Here is a 20,112-nt window from a genome sequence, read left to right as displayed (position 1 = left end):
TTACTGAGGATGTGGCTGGAGAATGGGTGAAAAATCCATTTGGAAGAAAGAAAGGGGTGATAAGACTGGTGTGGTACTCATGCCTGCAAAGGGTAAATTTAGGAACAAGCAACAAGGATATGAGCCATGAAGGTATGTCAACAAATTTCCTTCCTGCCAACTACTTCATCTGCAATTGATGACAGAGAAGATACTTTTGCACCTATCTTTGAAAAAGTTTTTAAGGAAAAAATATGATTTGAAACATTGTTCTACCACCCACTGAGTGGCCTGATGTGACAATCCCCAATACTTTATAAATATAATTGCCTTGTGTTCACCAGAGAATGCCAGAGTATGTGCTACTGGTTACACAGGAGGATACCTCTTCATCTTGACCTTCACCAGACTCATAGTCCAGACATATGTAGCTCGGAAATGGAGCCCTAGTGGCAATCATCTCTGTATTGTTTTGTGTTCAGTGGTGACTGGCTGGCGTCACTGGTGGATGCATTTGTCTTCCTGGTTCTTAGGAGGCTTATGTGAGAAGGTTTGTGAACTGTGAACATCAGGTGGAACTTATAAATAAGGCATATCAGAGTGGAGGAATGAAAGTCCCGTGTGGTCTGGAAGGGGCTCCAGTGCAATGAAGATGCTGCCTTGGTTACCATGGACCAGATTGTAAGCTCAGGTGCAGCTACACCAGTAGGGAGATTTGTGAATGGGTTCAAGGATGTCTGTGCTCTCGAGGATGACAAGGGCTCCCCTGTGAAAGAGAAGACAGGTGGAGGAAGACCCCCTCCAGATAGGGATCTGATATCATATAGAAGAAAATGGTTCGGAATTTAACCCCATTATCAAGACTAGGATGTGCTAATGAAGAAATGACCTTAGCAATGCTGCATGGGACACAGCTCCAACCAGATGAGTTTCATCATACAAACAGTTTCACAATGGCCACATTCACTGTGAGGCTTACTGTTAACTGTGAACTTTACAACCTAGAGTCCCACAAGAAGGGAATCTCGTGGGGGAGTATGTAGATTGGTTTGGCCTGTAATTATGTCTGTAAGGTGTTATCTGGAGGTGGGAATATCTGCTCATGAGGAGTGGCAACCATTCCCTCGTTTTTTTCCCACTCTTATTTCTTTGGCCCAAGCAGACAGACTGCACATTGGGAGCACTGAACACAGACCCCTAATGAGGACCTCTGAGGAATCAACCCTGGGGATGCCCCAGTGTGACAACAAACCTCTCACCCTCATGGAAATCCCGATCTCCAAGGACATCTCTTTGTTTTCTCTCCAACATCTAGGCTTCACCTAAGACCTCTAGGCTTCTTACTCCTAATGTCCTTGAGAGAAGAGCTCCCTGAGTTCTCACCCAACACTGTGACTTTTCCATCATCCAAGTCCAGGGTGACACCAGCAGTGACAGGGATTCCATGAGAACCTCGGAGAGCAGCAGGTGAGATGGCTGGGGACACAGGTCAGTAAGTAGTTCACCCAACAGCACACTGAAGCCCAGGGTCACTGACATAAGGAATAACACTGGGAGGGGCTCCCTCCAAACCTTTGTGTATCTACCTGGGTTCCAGAGGGAAATGTTTCTTGTCCTACAAGTGGATAAGGGTTAGTGGTGCTGTAACAACAGGCTCCTAACAGCCTTTATTGATAAAAGAGACACCCCTCGCAGACATGCAAAGTTGTCCTACTCCACTATGTTCGTTGACTGTGACCTGTGATTCCTTTACAAAGGGGTCTCAGACTTGAGCTACTTTGGATACTATTCTGAGTCCCATATAAGAAACCGGGCCAGTCTAGGAACTATTCAGTTTTAATTATATAATCCAGGGATCCAAGCTAAGGGACACAGATGTCTCAGACACAGTCCTCAGCATAGCTCTTAAGAGGCTAACGGATGAAACAGATGTCAACTGGCGTAACCCTGAAAGCTGGGCATCACTGTCAATGGTAGTAAGGCTGTCTCTCTACAGGGAAGCTGCCATGGATGCTGACTTCTGCTTCAGAAGATGCCTGCAAGTATCCAGTCAGAGTGAGAGCAGTTAGGTGTGTGATATGTCTGAACACACTGCTTTTCTGAGGAAGTGCAGCTTGCTTAAGTGTCACCATCACTTTCCAGCAGGAAACATGCCTATGCCAGGCCACCTCCTGGCACAAATACTGTAGTAGAAGAGCACAGGAGAATTTCACCTTGTTTCAGCGTATGATCTGAATTCCATTCCAAGTGTGTAGGGCAATTCCCCTTCAGACTACATTTCCTCTATTCTCTTTGATTCTGCTCTGGGAACTGTCTGTCCTTAGTCTAGTCACTCTTGCATCTGTCTTTGACAGTATGTGTCAAAGCTTCCTCCTTTACCCATCAGCATATTTGGTTGCCATAAGCCATCAAGGCCACAGGCCCATTGTCTAGGTTTCTCTACCCCTGCTCTATATACTGTGGCTCTAGGAGTTACTCTAGGTTAAAAAAAATAATGATAATAAATAAATAAGTATTTCTTGGTGGCTAGATGGACAGCACACTTCCTACTTTTTGGGAAACAGGGGTTGGGTTCCCAGTACCCCACATGGTGTGTGACCCACATGGTAACTCACCGCCATCCATAACTCTAATTCCAGGATGTTCAACGCCCTTTTCCTGGCCTGCACAGGGCAGATGCATGTACAAACATAACTGCAAGCAAAACACTTATACACAAAATATAATAAATACTGCAATAAATATTTTAATGATACTTTATCTCGGTAATTTCCCCTTAATTTCAAGAATGTAACTCTCCCAGGATTAGTCACCATACCCAGAGCAAGCTCCATGTATAACCAGTCCCCCAGATGCTCCTGTATAGCCCAGCAGTCAGGTCTCATCACATAGAGCAGTGCTTGTCACCTTCCTAATGCTGTGACATTTTAACACAGTTTTTTTGTTGTTGTTGTTGTTGTTGTGGGGTCCCTCAACCAAAAAATTATTTTCATTGCTGTTTCATAATTATAATTTTGTTATTGTTATCAATTGTAATGTAAATATTTGGTATACAGGTTATCTGATATGTGACCTCCAAGGGGGCGTGACCCACTGGTTAAGAACCACTGACATAGCAGGTCTGCCTCTTTGCCTTTGTCCCAAGGCCTTTGATCAGCTAGGCAAGCAGTGCTCTGCCTCTCTGGGCAAACACCTTGAATTCCTCCAGGAGCACTGCAGACCAGATGTCTTACCTGACATCCCCCAACTCCTCTGCCTGCCACCTGTGTCCACTCCACAGAAAGGGCTTATCAGGCCAGGCTAGTCTTTGGGACAGACTGCATTAAATTGTTCTTTATCATTTGGTAATTGCTTTTCATCTCAGAAAAACACTCCAGTGTGCTCACAGGAGGCTTTCCTTCTCTGAGGTGGTAATGCTCACACTGAGGCCTTTGCATGGCCCTTGCATGGCCCTTGCATAAGCCCAGTGACAGATATGACACCAAGAAAACCACCAGGCAGGTTCTCAAAGGCCATACACTTTCCAACTCTCCAAAAGTTGGAAAGAGACAAAAGCTTCAGGGTTATAGTATAGAGACCCGACACAGCACTTGCTCCTTGGTTAAAATTTCCATAGATGAAAGCTGTTAACATGCAGGCTAAAGAAAAAGCACTAAACTTGTCTTGCACTTTATTCCATTGGCTCTGCAAATGTGGTTCAATGACCTAAAGGTCCCAACCTAAATTTCATCATCTATAAATTAAATTCATCGCCTTAATTGTTGGACAAAGATGAATATTATGTAGGAATGTCCTGCATGTGGAACCTAGGAAACAGGAATGTAGCTCAGAAGGTATGAGCACTAGAATGGCACAGGGATTTTACTTTATGATTCTACAATACTGGAAGTGTGTTAGTATTTACTCATCACCAACTAGCCAACCAATACAAAATAGAAACTGTTTTTGCTTAAATGTTGGCAAATTATCTTACTAATTGGCCATACTTTTTTTCCCCACAGACATGGCTAGAGATAATGAGACCACAGTTGCAGAATTCCTCCTTCTGGGACTCTCTGGAAACTCAGAGCAAGAAGAGGTCGTCTTTGGAATGTTCTTGGGGATGTACATCGTTACCATCTCTGGGAACCTTCTCATTATCCTAGCTATCAACCATGATCCTCATCTCCACACACCCATGTACTTCTTCTTGGCCAACCTCTCTAGTGTTGACATCTGTTTTTCTTCAGTCACCATCCCCAAAGCACTGGTAAATCAAGTGTTGGGAAGCAAGTCCATCTCTTACACAGAGTGTATGACCCAGATCTATTTCTTTATCACATTCATCAACCTGGACGGCTTCCTCCTGAGTGTGATGGCCTATGACCGCTATGTGGCCATTTGTCACCCACTCCACTACACCCTGATGATGAGGCCCAGACTCTGTGTCCTCCTGGTGGTCGTATCATGGGTCATCACAAACCTGCATGCTCTGTTGCACACTCTCCTCATGGTTCGACTCACCTTCTGTTCCCACAATGCAGTGCGCCATTTCTTCTGTGACCCCTACCCTATCCTGAAGCTCTCTTGTTCTGACACCTTCATCAATGACCTGATGGTCTTTACTGTAGGTGGAGTGATATTCCTGACACCATTTTCATGTATTGTTGTTTCCTATATTTACATTTTCTCTAATGTCCTGAAGATGCCCTCTACTCATGGGATAAAGAAAGCCCTATCCACATGTGGGTCTCACCTCACCGTGGTCTCTCTCTTCTATGGGGCAATCCTGGGGGTCTATATGCGTCCTTCATCCTCCTACTCATTACAGGACACAGTGGCCACTGTCATCTTCACAGTGGTGACACCACTGGTCAATCCCTTCATCTACAGCCTGAGAAATCGTGACATGAAAGGAGCCCTAAGGAAGATAATTCTCAGATGCTAGACTATGAAAATTTAAGAGCTGAAAGGACTCCCAGACATCTTTTCAGAGAAAACAATGCATAGATTGGTATAGAATTAATGCATGGCTTTCCCTGTGACTAATAATAACAAATGATCATTATTGTGTTTGTAAATCTCTTGCTGGCAGATGCTCATTTTCATAAAAGCAGTAATTTGTCATCTCTGAAAAGGTCTTATTCTGAGGGACTTATTTCAAAGACAAGAAACCCTGGGATAACAGGGTGCACTATGGCTTGAGGTGGTCCCCCCAGTGTGTCAGAGGCCTGCTCCCACAATACCCTGGGGTTTTTACAGGACTTTAGAGTTGATCCCCCTTCTCTGATCTCTCTCTGGCCTTTGATGAGGTGCATCTAGTTCACCTGCTGGTGGGAAAATGGCAAGTTTTTGTCTGTCCCAGGCTTAAGCATCTCTTCTACATTTCCCAGCTCAGAGTGCTCCTTTGCAGACCCACTGGTCCCTTCCTGTCCTGTTGGACTTTCCCTCCTCAGAATGGGCACCAGTCTGGGACTGATGCTGAAAGACCCGCAGAGGGCGTGGACCCTCACGCCCTGACTCAGGAAAAGCGCCCCCCCCAATCACTAACGAGAAGTGATCTTGATGCAAAAGCATGAGGTCTTTTATATTCCAAGTGCACTGGGATTCCAAGTCCGCAGCCATACTCATGTGGGGGCAGAGGACTGGGGAACTCTGGGTACAGGGTTCAGACAGCTTTTATAGGGTTACAACAAAGCCCATGCATCACAAACTAATCATCTCATAGCATCCAGTGCGGGCCAATCAATTTGAACTATACAAGCATGTGCTTAGCCCAGGAAGTCTACTTTCACTAGGGCTTCTGGGAGGTGTGACAAGGCTCATGTCCTGTGTTCACTCACTCACAGGTGCTGTTGTAAACAGCCATGTCGGAAACAGTCAAGAATGTGACCTTTTGCCTACTCACTGCTAGGGGGCAGGGTCTAGGGAGAGTTAGGCTAAATTTTTCCATCCTTACAATGCCACTCGGGGATGGACACTGGAAGCTTCAGACAATAAAGCACCACTGTCTTTATAGGCAGAGGATATGGTGGCATAATAAAGATTTTAAAGAAAAAATGTAAAACTAATTCAAATGTAGGAAATAATGCAGCAAGTTATGAGTATTTACAATTAAGTAATAGTAATCAACAGCCTTCATATACATGGACAAAGTCCAGTTACAAGGCAGAGTGATCAAGGAGATCACATGTTAAAAACACACTGTGTGGAACACACGAGAACTGCACAAGGGAATGCCTCTCCTTAGTAAACATCTGATTCCAACAGGGCAGAGATGAGGTTTTCTATTTGTGTCTAACTGAAAGGCAGCAAATACCAATAAAAATGCAGGACAATCTTATCTGGCACTCCAAGGGTTAGCACTAGAGTTTCATAGAAAAGACACGTGTCTCTATTTACATATAAATCCTCAGTATAAACTCCTGTAATTGGTTCAAACAGCCTACAGACTAGAGCCTGAAGTAGAGAATCGCACACCAGTGTACAATGAAGGACAGGAATTTATAGGGATGGCTCTCCCGCAAATGGCAACCAGGAAGTAAAGAGCTGGTGATAATCAGCTCTTTCAGAGTTCCAGAGCCTCACAGCAGGATAGTACTCTGGGACTCTCTGATGAAGTAAGGCCTAAGCTCCTTGGTGAGAAAGGGCTGGGCTTACAGGAAGCAGGAGCTTGTAGAGCAGTCCACTTCCTGAAACAGCTGGTACTAGATTGGTTCCAGGGGTTTTGTCTTCAGAATTTAGTGGGTGGCTGTTTTGACTGATCTGAAGGAACCCTGAGAGAAGGGCAGGGATACTAGCCTCATTGGAACCAAGAGCAGCCATGTCTTATCAGAACATGAGAGGATTATTAGCTTTCCCTCTTGGTACAGAGTTTGCAGCCAGGTACTTTCTCTCCACCTAGAAAGGGCTTTTATCAATCAATCAGTGGATCAGTCAGTCAACTAATCAGTCAATCAATCAATCAATCAATCAATCAATCCCCAACCTTGCAGCAAACATTATATTTAAGAAGAAATACTTAACCTTCTCTTCTCTAACCCTGGGGACAAGGTTAGAGGAATGTTCTGATCACCCTAATTCAGCATTGAGCTGATGTCCTATCTAATGGTGCAAGAACAAGACAATGCAGAGATCGAAATGGAAAATAAGATCATTAATAGCATTTTCTGGAATTAAAAAATGCCAAGGGACATGCCAAAAACCACACCAAAGCCAGCAAATAAATACATAAAACCCATAAAGAAAAAAAGGCAAGATCTCAGGTTTTAAGGATCACAGTGTGTAAAGTCAATACTCAAAACTAAATTGTTTTTCTGTATACCAATAATGAAATTTGGAGTCAATGTTTTTTTAAAAGTCCACTTTATAATGTATCATATATAAAGCCAGTCATGCTGGTGAGTGTCAGATCCAAAGGAAACCCCAATTTCCCAAACTCTAAATGGCTGTTTGTATATTTAGATATGAGCTCAAGATGGACTATAGTATTTCTGGCAGGTAGATAAACCCAGCGTTCCTCAGGAATTTGTGAAGTCGGTCCCATCTACTGAAAGGAGTAATTTCCCTTATATCCAACTGAAGGGCTATTTGGCTATCTGTGGTACCCACCAGCATATCAGAGCAAATCTCACTTCAGTATCACAAGTACCTGTTACACATGCCCATGCTGGGGTCCTAGCCCTTCTATTCCCTCCAGCTCAGGGCTCCCCCACCCCATAGCTACTCATCCTTCTTATAACTCAGCTCTCCTCATATCCTCACTATTTTCTGCTCTAGCGATTCTCACTATGCTTCTCTATTCTGTTTCTGATTATTCACTCTTCTCTCACAGATAGCCCTGGATATGTGCTCTGTCTGCTCTGACCTCTTCCAGATCCTCTGGCTGTTCTGTCTCAGATCAACAATAAAAACCTTCCTTCCCTTCGAGCACACCATGGAGTGGTAATGTTTACAGTTTCTTTACTGCACCCCTCTGTGTAGAGTGAGATCTTTAATCCCAGCTCTTGGAAGCCTGAGACAAAAAGATGGGATTTCAAGGCCATCATGTTCTTTATGGTGAGACCCTACCAGAAAAAAGAGAAAAGAAAGAAAAACAATAAAAAAAATGTATACAATGTCCTTATGTCAATGTCTATAAGACATTTTTAAAAAGAATTAAATTTCTGTCTTTTTCTCTGTGTGTGTATTTGTGTGTGTGTGTATGTCTTTGTGTATATGTGTGTGTGTATGTGTGTGTGTGTGTGTGTGTGTGCGCGCGCGCGCGCGCGTGTGTACATGTTTGCCATGGTGTGCTTGTGAAGGTCAGAGGATAACTGTCAGGAGTGAGTTCTCTCCTCTGACCTTGTATGTTCTAGGTATCAAACTCATACTTGGTGAAAAGAGTCTTTACCTACTGAACAGTCATGCTGGCCCTACAAGTCATTTTGGTTCTTTCTAGAAGCCGGAAGAAGAAAAAGAAGAGTCAATGCTTAGAGAGATCCATGGTATTGAAAGTTCAGAAGACCCTTCATCAGTTATTACTTTTCAAAACACTGAGTGGATTTATCGCTGCCACATCAAACACCTTAAGATTTCTTTTTATTAACTGATGAGCTTAGTCTAACAGTTATAAACAGAAGAATGAGTAGAAGAGCAAAGTCATTTGTAGAAAGATCAGTTGAAATACATGACAGATCAAGATTAATATTGGGCACCTTATCGACTGTGATGAAATCTTTTGATAAAAACTTTTCATCAGGTGGAGAAGCACTTTAACTTGGGATTTATTGGGAATTTATACACTCATTCACGTTTTTAGAATTTTGTCAAGTACTTTTTGTGCACCATTCACATGATTGTTATAGAAGCCATTGCAGTTGGGTTTGGTAGTTGATTAATAATTGACAGAAGGCTCCCATTTTGTTCTTTGGCCACATCAATGATGGTGATATTAATTGGTTTGTAATCCGATTTCTAGTAATGTACTTGCTAGATTTTTGCATCAAATTCATTCTGACCTTAACTTCTACTTTCACTTGACAAAATTTTATATTTCATTGCTATGTGATACATAATATTTGTTTATTGTGATGTCATATAATGTATGTTTGTAAGTATCACCTTATCAGACATGATAAAATATAAATACTTAACCAAGGATAGAGCCCTAGAAGTGAGCACTTTACAAGAACTGACTTTCTGAAGATCCTAAGATATCAATGCCCAGAAAGAATACAGACTGTGAATATTTCATTTATGTCTCTAATTAGAACCTTTGAGAAATCCACCCACCGCAGGGGAACACAAACTTGGCAGCCCTCTTCATGGAAGCACTTCCTCTAGGGATGGAGCATTGCTTTATTCACTCCCAATCACCCAAACCTGACAGAGAGAGCCACAGGCCTCATTCCAAACGCCCTCTGTGGGGGAGAAAAGGCCCTTCCCTTCTCAGCTTCAAGTGTGGATGTCTCAAAGTCCAGCTCAAACATGGCACCAGTCTCAGAGACAGAACTAGGCTGAAGACCTCTGATAGCAGCCAAGAGCACTCAGGTAAGGCTGCCCAGGGCTCAGCAGAGGGAGCCCCCACAGCGGGCTGACTCCCATGGACTTGAGCACATGGGATGACAGTCCCTCTCATCAAAGGAGGAAAAGCATCTCACTCCTCCATGTCCATGCCCTGTTCTTACATGAGGTGCTGTATGCTACGGACACAGTGGGGGCTGCAACATGGATAGAGGAAGCAGAAACATAATGGAATTTAGAGGGATAGGAGCAGTACTGCATGCTCTCTCAGAGAGAGAGAGGGGGGACACAGAGAGAGAGACAGAGAGAGAGAGACCAAGAGAGACAGAGGAAGACAGAGACAGAGACTGGGAGAGACAGAAAAGTGTTGACAGAGAATGTCATTGTTTTATTTTATCCTGTCCTCATGTTTGTTCTGTGTCCATCCTCTGGATGTGTGTTTGTATAATAAATGTCTCAGACTATGGCTGCTTAGATGCTACTGAAACAAGACTGTAGAGTGCTGACTTTAGTGGGTGTCCAGAAAAAAAGCAGCCTTTAAGCTTCAGGGTCTCAAACACCCAGAGATGCAGTCATATCTGCACATCTGGCATCCCAGACACACCACAACACTCCCATGACTCACAGAAGTTAATGCAGCAAAACACACACGCACACACACACACACACACTCCCTGAAGTTTCTTTTTTTTTTTTTTCTTTTACAATCATGGCAGCAGAATTCTGTCTCCATAAGGATGCTTAAGGGGAAGTTGAAATCCAAAAGTTGGAGTTGAAGAGCCAATCAAAGAAAGGGGTATGTGTGTATGACCTACCATGATGTTCCTAGGGTCCTGTGGAAGTTGTACACCTAGGGCTTAAACCTTGCTGTGTTAGTATTATTCCCAGAAACTGACCATTTCATTGTCAACCATCTCTTAATGCACAGCATAAGAAAATACGGAATAACACCCTTAAGATTCAGCCTTAGCTGTGGTCTAGTCCCACTGGAGCAAGTTGCCTTTATATCTCATTGTAACTCTTTTTCTATTTCTTTAATGGGAAGCTCTCTCCCTTCTAGAACATGAACATCTACAAAGGATGTTGGTCCTCATGAACCACCTGTCATTTTATAGTCCACTCACCCTATGGCCCATTGGAAGCATATTCTAACTTGATAAATTTCATTGTGTGTGTGTGTGTGTGTGAGTGTGTGTGTGTGTGTGTTTGTGTAGGTTCGCATTGCCACAACACTCATATAGAGATCTGCTTCTCATCTCACCATAAAAGCACTGAGATTGAAGATGTGCACTATGGTGTAGAGTTTTATGTGGGTTCTGGGATTTGAACTCAGATCTTCACACTTACTGAGCCATCTTCTCAGCCCTAGTTGTTACATTGATCTGTATCCAATGCAACATTCTGGAAGTTAACTTAGATTTCACATCTTAGCACTTTGCTTGGTTTCACTCTCACTGTAGCAGTCACATGGCTGTCTCTCCCATATGTACATCCTATAAACAATATTATCAGTTTTCCATCTTATGTCCTGTCCCACAGCCAGGCTATTTCACACAACAGCTGTTGCTTCCCTTCTCTTTCCCCAGCCAGGCCTTTGATCACCCCCAGAATGACTCTTCTCCTTCTCAGCTTATTGCCTTGCATCCCTCCATGGGCATTGCAGTCCAGATGTTTTCCTGACCTCCTGACCATGGTGATTTCTTAGCTTGGGGATTGTCTTTTGAGATGCACATGAATTTGCATTTTATCCACCTGTAAAACTGCTTTTCTCCAATAGAAAACAATGCACTTAGAATCTGTGTGGCCCCCATCCCTGCTGATTTGATTGCAGAAAGGAAGGGAATACTATACTGCAGGAGTCTTGCTGGCAGCTCAGGTGAGCAGACAAGCAGCTTTGAGCTGTGGTGAAAACATCTTAGTAGCAGAGAGAAAGTGAAGGCCCAACTGCCAGGCAGGTCTGTCAAAACCAATTGGCTTTCCCAATTGAGAGAAAATAGAGAGGAGACAGAACAAACTCTGGGTTTATAATAGATAACACTTAGTACTGGCTTTTCATTTGATTAAAATTTAATAAATGGTAGCTAATATAACATTAAAAATTGCTGGTACATGCTTATAGTCCTAGCCAGTTGAATGTTGAGGCCAGAAGATCATGCCCAGAAATTCCTGGTCAGACAAAAGAACATGTAAGTAAAAGCGTGTTTGTGTTAAATGGCATCTATGTGTGTGTTTGAGTATGTATGTGTGTGTTGTGCATGGTGTGTGTGTTCATGTATCCATGTGTGGTTGTATTTGTGTATGTGTGAGCATGTATGCCCATGTGTGTATATATGTAACACAGAAAACAAGACCATTAGCTTGTTTTGAACTCTCACTGGTACTGGTCAGCAATTTTTGATAAAGCATCTAGATGCCCCCTTCTGTTTCTTCATGTATCCAGTAAAATGTAGTATGCCAAATCCTAGATGGAGTTAACTATTGAATAAAATGCACATGTATATGGCAGTAAGCAAACAAGCGCAGAATCAATGAAATCATAGTCAACACAATTCAATCCTTTCAAACTGGACCACTCTTTTGTTATAAAAATACATTGCAAGGGAATTTACTAGCAGTTAATTGTCAACTAATAAGAAAAAAATTTCCAAACTGCATATAAGTTTTCTTCATGTGTTGGTGAATAATTTCACTATACAGGTCTCCTTTTCTTCTCCAAAGACATGGATGGTGACAATCAGACAACAGCCACAGAATTCCTCCTGCTGGGACTCTCTGAAAATTCAGATCAAGAAGAGGTTGTCTTTGGAATGTTCTTGGGGATGTACATAGTCACCATTTCTGGGAACCTTCTCATCATCTTGGTTATCAGCTGTGACCCTCATCTCCACACACCCATGTATTTCTTCTTGGCCAACTTCTCCAGTGTTGACATTTGCTTTTCCTCAGTCACTGTCCCCAAGGCACTTGTGAATCACATGTTGGGAAGCAAGTCCATTTCTTACATGGGGTGTATGGCCCAGATGTATTTCCTGTTTATATTTGGCAACATGGACGGCTTCCTTCTGAGTGTGATGGCCTATGACCGCTATGTGGCCATTTGTCACCCACTCCACTACACCCTGATGATGAGGCCCAGACTCTGTGTCCTCCTGGTGGTCGTATCATGGGTCATCACAAACCTGCATGCTCTGTTGCACATTCTCCTCATGGTTCGACTCACCTTCTGTTCCCACAATGCAGTGCGCCATTTCTTCTGTGACCCCTACCTTGTTCTGACACCTTCGTCAATGATGTCACAGCCTTCACTGAGGGAGCAGTGATATTTATGACACCATTTGCATGCATTATTGTTTCCTATAGCTACATCTACTCTAAGGTCTTGAAGATGCCCTCTGCTCAGGGGATAAGAAAAGCTATGTCCACTTGTGGCTCTCACCTCACTGTGGTCTGTCTTTTCTATGGGGCGATCCTAGGAGTTTATATGCACCCTTCTTCCTCCTACTCACTGAAAGATGCAGTGGCTTCTGTCATCTTCACAGTGGTGACCCCTATGGCCAACCCCTTCATCTACAGCCTGAGGAATCGTGACATCAAAGGAGCCCTGAGGAAGATAATTCTCAGGTCCTAGAATTTGACATTTCTAGAGCTGAGAGGACTCCTAGATGTCATGTATTTTTTTTTCCTTTTTTTTTTTTTTAAGTTTTTTCATACTTTATCCTTTTTATTATTTTTTCTTATTTTACATATCGATCCCAGTTCCCTCTCCCTCCCTCCTTGCCCCCCAACCATCCTCCCACCCCATTCCACCCACTTGCTCCACAGGGAGGGTGATGCCTTCCAGGAAAGATCATCAAAATTTGTCAAGTCATTTGGAGTAGGGACTAGGCCCTCCCTCCTGTCTCTAGGTTAAGGGAGTATCCCTCCATGGGGAATGTGCTCCCAAAGTCCTTTTGTGCACCAGGGATACATTCTGGTTCCACTACATTTACTTTACCTTTTAACCTACTTTAATTATTTAACAGAATATTATTTGTTTTCTAGTAATGTTGTTTATTAATATTAATTATTAATATAAGTTTATCTTCATAAAATTGTATTGTTTGCTTATGTAATTTTTAATGCTCAAGAGATAAATGTAATTACAAAACAAAAATAAAATGAATGTAGTAGTATTTTTAATTAATCATAAAGAAATTGAGGCAAAATAATTGTTACCTTTAAAAAAAAAAACTGTCTGCTTCAGAATCAGAGTCAGTGAGCTAAAGATTTCTAATCTTATGTGTTGCTCCAATAGAGCTGTATCTTCAGATAACATTACTAAAATGAAATATAAAACAAACAAACAAGCAATCACTATAGTGAGGTACAGCTGTAATAGATCCCAAGTGATCTTATGAAGACCAGGTATTATTTACTGTCAGTGAAAGGCCCCTTATTTTCCAAAGCTCATGTAAATAATCATTACCTGCTCATTAATCAGTAGGGTCCTAATCAGAATTACATGAGACCAGACAGTTTCACCAAATGCAGAGGCAGGAAAAAGACCGTTCATACTTCTGACTTAAGGAATCATATTTTGTTGTTGAATGTTTTTTAACTTCATTTTTTATCATTTCTATATTATTATGGCATTTGTAGTACTTCTTATTTGATACATAACTTCTCTCAGTTTAGTATGATCCATGAATTTAAATAATATAAAGTAAAATAATATAATATCAATCATGTTATTAATTGGGCTTGCACAAGTCCAAGCGCTATTCCCAAACAATGGTAAGGATACTGCAAAATATTATGCAAATTTGTCTTGAATTTCTGCATAAACTAAATGAATAGAAACTGTTGCTACTATGTTGGTAACAAAAATAACAATTAATGTATCTGTTAAAGTTTTTGGTTTTTACATTTAAATATTATGTTATAAAAATTCCTCCATTCTTTTCTTCCGTCAATACTCTCCAATACTCTGCCATGTATACTTCCATGCTTTCTTTGAAATCCATAGCCTTTTTCACTATTGTCACTGCATTCATATATGCACACATACATACATATTTCTAAAAACAACCTGCTCAGTCTGTATGAGGTTAATTTGTATTTATGTTTTCAGTGTTAACTGTTTGATATTGAATAACAAATTGGTGTACACTTACCTGGGAAAGATTATTTCCCCTGTTCCCAGAATCCAGTTTTCTATAGTTCTTTCTGTTTGGATGAAGCCTTGTATTATTTTCCCTGTCCACTTTGGCCTCCTGGTTAGTGGGAATGAACTGAGAGCCCCAGTCTGAGGGCTAGCTTTCATAGTATCAGAAGGCATCGTGTAAGTTTCCAAAGAAGGAGCCAACCAACAGGCCTACTCAGCTATGAACCCAACGGAACAAACACATCAATAACCCGCATAGTATGACCACCATGGTGATTCAGTAGTGGCATGCATACCTTGGTAGTAACCAGCTGCTGTTTAATTGAACTTAAAACCCTGCTTGGTAGTGGAGACCTAGTTGAATGCTCCGTGAAAGTAAAGTCATAGATGCTGGAGAATCTACAACCTCTACTTTACTAAGCTAGCATAACACCTAACAACATTCTAAACATTTATCCTTATAACCACAGATAACTGTAGTCTTCAACTTTCATCAAGAAACAACAATTTGCAACAGATGGACACCATTATGGATAACCATAGCAATTCCAAATATAGATCTGTGGAGCTTAGTCCCAGTGGATACATCTACAAAACACTCCTACACCTAGGGCTCAGGCAACATTGCAGAAGAGGAGGCAGAAGTATCGAGAAAGCATTTTAAATCACCTGTTTAATTTTAAAAGATTTTGCAGTTAAGGCAGCTACTCTATGCTGCAATATGATTTGAAACAAAAGGCAGAGTGGGACGAGAAGAAAATCAGGACACAATCACAGAGAGAAGAAGATTTTATGAATTGAATATGGATAGACAACAGTTTATAAAATCATTCTGTTCCAAAAATAACTTTTAACATTACGAGTAAGGAGGGAAAGAGTGGTGTGAAATAATAACATCACCAATTACCAGTAATAGATTTTTTAAAATTAGGAATGAGGCAGATGTCATTTGCTTGAGGTTTTACCATTTTTTCCAAGCCACATATACTTATGAGAACTTCTATGCATAACATGTATTTGGAATGTTGGTGTTGAATTTCTATATTTGTTTCATTAATCCCCAATACTTTCTCCATAATTGCACACATAGTTTGTGTTTAGTCTAAAACAAGCTTAATTTTATTTTAAGTGTAGAAATAGCATGTAGGTGGTCCAGAATGTAGTGACTGAATGTAGAATGAAGAGTCCAGGGAAGTTGGTTGACACTAAGAGTCTAAAGAATGTAAAGACAGCAGCTGTCATCCATGACTTCTAAAATGATGCTAGCAACAGCCATTTCAATATCAAAACCAAAAAGCTTTCATTAATTTGCAAATTCCCAAAAGTAGAGAAAAATCATCTGTGGGTGTTTTCCATCTGTTGCAAGAGGATCCAATTTCTGTCATTTTGTACACGAGTGCGCACCATCCAAATGCAACATAAACTTACAAATCAGCTGTTAGGTACCACAAAGGCAAAGACACAGGGAAGTAAACTCTAAAAATAACCTAAATTAAAAGTCTATCAGAGTAATTGTTTACTGTATACTGCAATATAACATGTGCCTTATTCAGTAAAAACAAAACAAACAATCAAACATTATATGTTATGAATACTGTTTTCTTTTCAGAGAAGTATTTTACTTGACCCAAGAATATTTTTTAAAACTTTTATACTTTACTTCAGGGCATATGTAACCACAGTGAAATCTTTCATCCATTAATCTTCCTTGAAAGATACACTTGTCTTGTATAAGTACAGAACAATATTCCATTATCAGTATGAAGATTTACCAATTTTTTAAATTTTTATTTTACATATCGATCCCAGTTCCCTCTCCCTCCCTCTCTCCCTCTTTCCCCCTCTCTCACCCTCCCACATCCCAACCATCCTCCCCTCCTCCCCCCCTCACTCCACATGTAGGGTGATGCCATCCAGGTAGGGTCATCTAAATCTGTCAAGTCATTTAGAGTAGGGACTAGGCCTTCTATCCTGTCTCTAGGTTAAGGGAGTATCCCTCCATGGAGAATGTGCTCCCAAAGTCCTTTTGTGCATCAGGAATACAGCCTGGTTCCACTGTCCAAGGTCCCTTAGACTGCCCAGGCCTTCTAGCTGAGACCCATGTTCAGGGGGGTCTGACTCTGTCCCATGCTGGGTTCCCAGTTATCAGTCTGGGGGCCCATTAACTCCTTCTTGTTCAGGTCAGCTGTCTCTAAGTGTTCCTATAGCCTGGTCTTGTCCTCCCTCTCTGCATCTGGATTCCAGTTCGGCTCAGTGTTTAGTTGTGGGTGTTTGCTTCTGTTTCCATCAACTACTAGATGAGGGTTCTATGATGGTGGATAAGTTAGTCGTCAGTCTCATTATCAGGGAAGGGCATTTATGGTAGCCTTTCCACTGTTGCTCAAATTGTTAGTTGGGGTCAGTCCTGTAGGTTTCTGGACATTTCTCTAGACTCAGCTTTCTCTTCAAAACTACAATGGCTCCCTCTTTTATGGTCTCTCTCTCTCTCTCTCTCTCTCTCTCTCTCTCTCTCTCTCTCTCTCTCTCCCTCTCAACCCCCCCTCCTCTCATCTATTCCTCCCCTGACTCAATCTTCTTAGTCCCACGTGCTTTCCTCTCCTCCCCTTCTCTTTCTCCTAGTTCCCTTTCCACTCAATGCCCCCTGACTCCCTATATGCTCAGGAGATCTTTCCCCTTCTATGAGAGACCTTATAATAATCTCTTAGAATCCACCTTGTATCCTAGATTCTCTGGTGGTGTGAATTATAGACTGGTGATCCTCTGTTCTATGTCTAAAATCCATATATGAGTGACTACATACCATGTTCCTCTTTTTGTGACTGGGTTACCTCATTCAGGATGATTTCTTCAAGTTCCATACATTTGCCTGTGAATTTCAAGATGCCGTTGGTTTTTTTCCACTGAGTAGTAGTATTCCATTGTGTAAATGTGCCATGTCTTCTTTATCCATTCTTCAATTCAGAAGCATCTAAATTGTTTCCAGGTTCTTGCTATTACACATAATGCTGCTACAAACATAGTTGAACACATGTCTTTGTTGCATGGATGTTGATCATTTGGGTATATGCCTAAGAGTGGGATTGCCAGGTCCTGTGGTAAACTAATTCCCATTTTCCTGAGGAACTGCCATACTTATCTCCAAAATGGCTGTATGAGTTTGCACTCCCACCAGCAGTGGAGGAGTGTTCCCCTTTCTCCACATCTTCTCCAGCATAAGTTGTCATTGGTGTTTCTAATTTTAGCCATTCTGGCAAGAGTAAGATGGTATCTCAGAGTTGTTTTGATTTGCAGTTCCCTGATAGCCAAGGATGTTCAGCACTTTCTTAAGTGTCTTTCAGCCTTCTTGATTTTCTCTGTTGAGCATTCTCTATTCAGTTCTGTACCCCATTTTTAATAGGGTTATTTGATGTTTGTTGACTAGTTTCTTGAGTTCTTTGTATATTTTGGAGATCAGCCCTCTGTCAGATATAGGATTGGTGAAGGTCTTTTCCCAGTCTGTGGGCTGTCGTTTGGTCTTGTCCACTGTGTCCTTTGCCTTACAGAAGCTTCTCAGTTGGAGGAGGTCCCATTTATTAATTGTCAATCTCAGTCTCTGTGCTACTAGAGTTATGTTCAGGAAGCCTTCTCCTATACCAATTTGTTCAAGGGTACCTCCCACTTTCTCTTCTAAGAGGTTCAGTGTGGCTGGATTTATGTTGAGGTCTTTGATCCATTTGGACTTGAGTTTTGTGCACGGCGAAGACATAGGTCTATCTGCAGTCTTCTACACACCATCATCCAGTTGTGCCAGCACCATTTGCTGAAGATGCTTTCCTCCTCCTATTGTATACTTTTAGCTGTTTTGTCAAAAATAAGGTGTTCGTAGATGTATGGGTTAATGTCAGGATCTTCAATTCTATTCCATTGGTCTGCCTGTCTATTTTTGTGCCAATTCCAGGCTGTTTTCAGAACTATAGCTCTGTAGTAGAGCTTAAAGTCGGGGATGATGATGTCTCCTGAAGTTCCTTTATTGTACAGGGTTGTTTTGGCTATCCTGGTTCTTTTGTTTTTCCATATAACATTGATTATTATTCTTTCAAAGTCAGTGAAGAATTGTGCTAGGATTTTAATGGGGAATGCATTGAATCTGTAGATTGCTTTTGGCAAGAATGTCATTTTTTACTATGTCTATCCTACCTATCCAAGACCATGGGAGATCTTTCCATTTTCTGATATCTTCTTTAATTTCTTTCTTTAAAGACACAAAGTTCTTGCTATATAGGTCTTTCACTTGTTTGGTAAGTGTTACCCCGAGATACTTTATGTTGTTTGTGGCTATTGTAAAGGATGATGTTTCTCTGATTTCTTTCTCAGCCCCTTTGTCATCTGTATATAGTAGGACTATTGATTTTTTTTTTTTAGTTTATCTTGTATCCTGCTAGTTTGCTGAAGATGTTTATCAGCTGTAGGAGTTCCCTGACAGAATTTTTTGGGTCGCTTAGGTAAACTATCATATCATCTGCAAATAGAGACAGTTTGACTTCTTCCTTTCCAATTTGTATCCCCTTGATCTCCTTTTGTTGTCGTATTGCTTTAGCTAGAACTTCAAGTACAATTTTGAAGAGATATGGAGAGAGAGGTCAGCCCTGTCTTGTTCCTGACTTTAGAGGAATGGCCTTAAGCTTCTCTCCATTCAGTTTGCTGTTGGATGTTGGTTTACTGTATATTATTTTATTATGTTTAGGTATGTTCCTGTTATTCCTGCTCTCTCCAAGACCTTTATCATGAAAGGGTGTTGCATTTTGTCAAAGGCTGTTTCAGCATCTAGGGAGATGATCATGTGGTTTTTCTTTTTCAGTTTGTTTATATGGTGGATCACATTGATAGATTTTCATATGTTAATCCATCCCTACAACCCAGGGATGAAGCCTGGTGGATGATTTCTCTGATGTGTTCTTGGATTCAATTTGACAGTATTTTATTGAGTATTTTTGCATCAATGTTCATGAGAGATATTGGTCTGTAGTTTTCTTTCTTAGTTGTGTCTTTGTGTGGCTTGGGTACCAAGGTTATTGTGGCCTCATAAAAAGAGTTTGGTAACGAACCTTCTGTTTCTATTGTGTGGAACAATTTCTGGTAGAATTCTGCACTGAGGCCATCTGGCCCTGAGCTTTTCTTTGTGTGTGTGTGTGTGGGGGGAGCTTTTGATGACTTCTTCTATTTTGTTGGGGGTTATAGGTCTATTAAGTTGCTTGTCTGTTCTTGATTTAATTTTGGTAAGTGATAGTTATCCAGAAATTTGTTCATTTCCTTTGACTTTTCAAATTTTGTGGAGTACAGGTTTTCAAAGTATGACTTGAAAATTGTCTGGATTTCCTCAGTGTTCATTTCTGATTTTGTTAATTTGCATGTTCTCTCTCTGCTCTTTGGTTAGTTTGGATAAAGGTTTGTCTATCTTGTTGATTTTCTCGAAAAACCAACTCTTTGTTGTATTGATTTTTTTTTATTGTTTTCCTGGTTTCTACTTT

The 20,112-nt window shown here is 41.2% G+C and overlaps 2 protein-coding genes and 1 pseudogene across 2 annotated transcripts in view; 2 read left to right on the top strand and 1 right to left on the bottom strand.

Moving 5' to 3' along the window:
* Positions 1-20,112, bottom strand: part of Canx (calnexin) — a 1,018,992-nt gene that overhangs the window by 635,258 nt on the left and 363,622 nt on the right. The window lies entirely within an intron of this gene.
* Positions 3,983-4,906, top strand: LOC127219343 (olfactory receptor 1361). The gene has a single exon (XM_051180806.1). The coding sequence runs from the start codon at positions 3,983-3,985 to the stop codon at positions 4,904-4,906; it is 924 nt and encodes a 307-aa protein (XP_051036763.1).
* LOC127219345 (olfactory receptor 1361-like) lies at positions 12,183-13,090 on the top strand (annotated as a pseudogene).

This window comes from Phodopus roborovskii, unplaced genomic scaffold, assembly GCF_943737965.1.
Source record: "Phodopus roborovskii unplaced genomic scaffold, PHOROB, whole genome shotgun sequence".
Lineage (NCBI taxonomy): Eukaryota > Metazoa > Chordata > Mammalia > Rodentia > Cricetidae > Phodopus > Phodopus roborovskii.
This window is presented reverse-complemented; position numbering and strand designations above follow the sequence as displayed.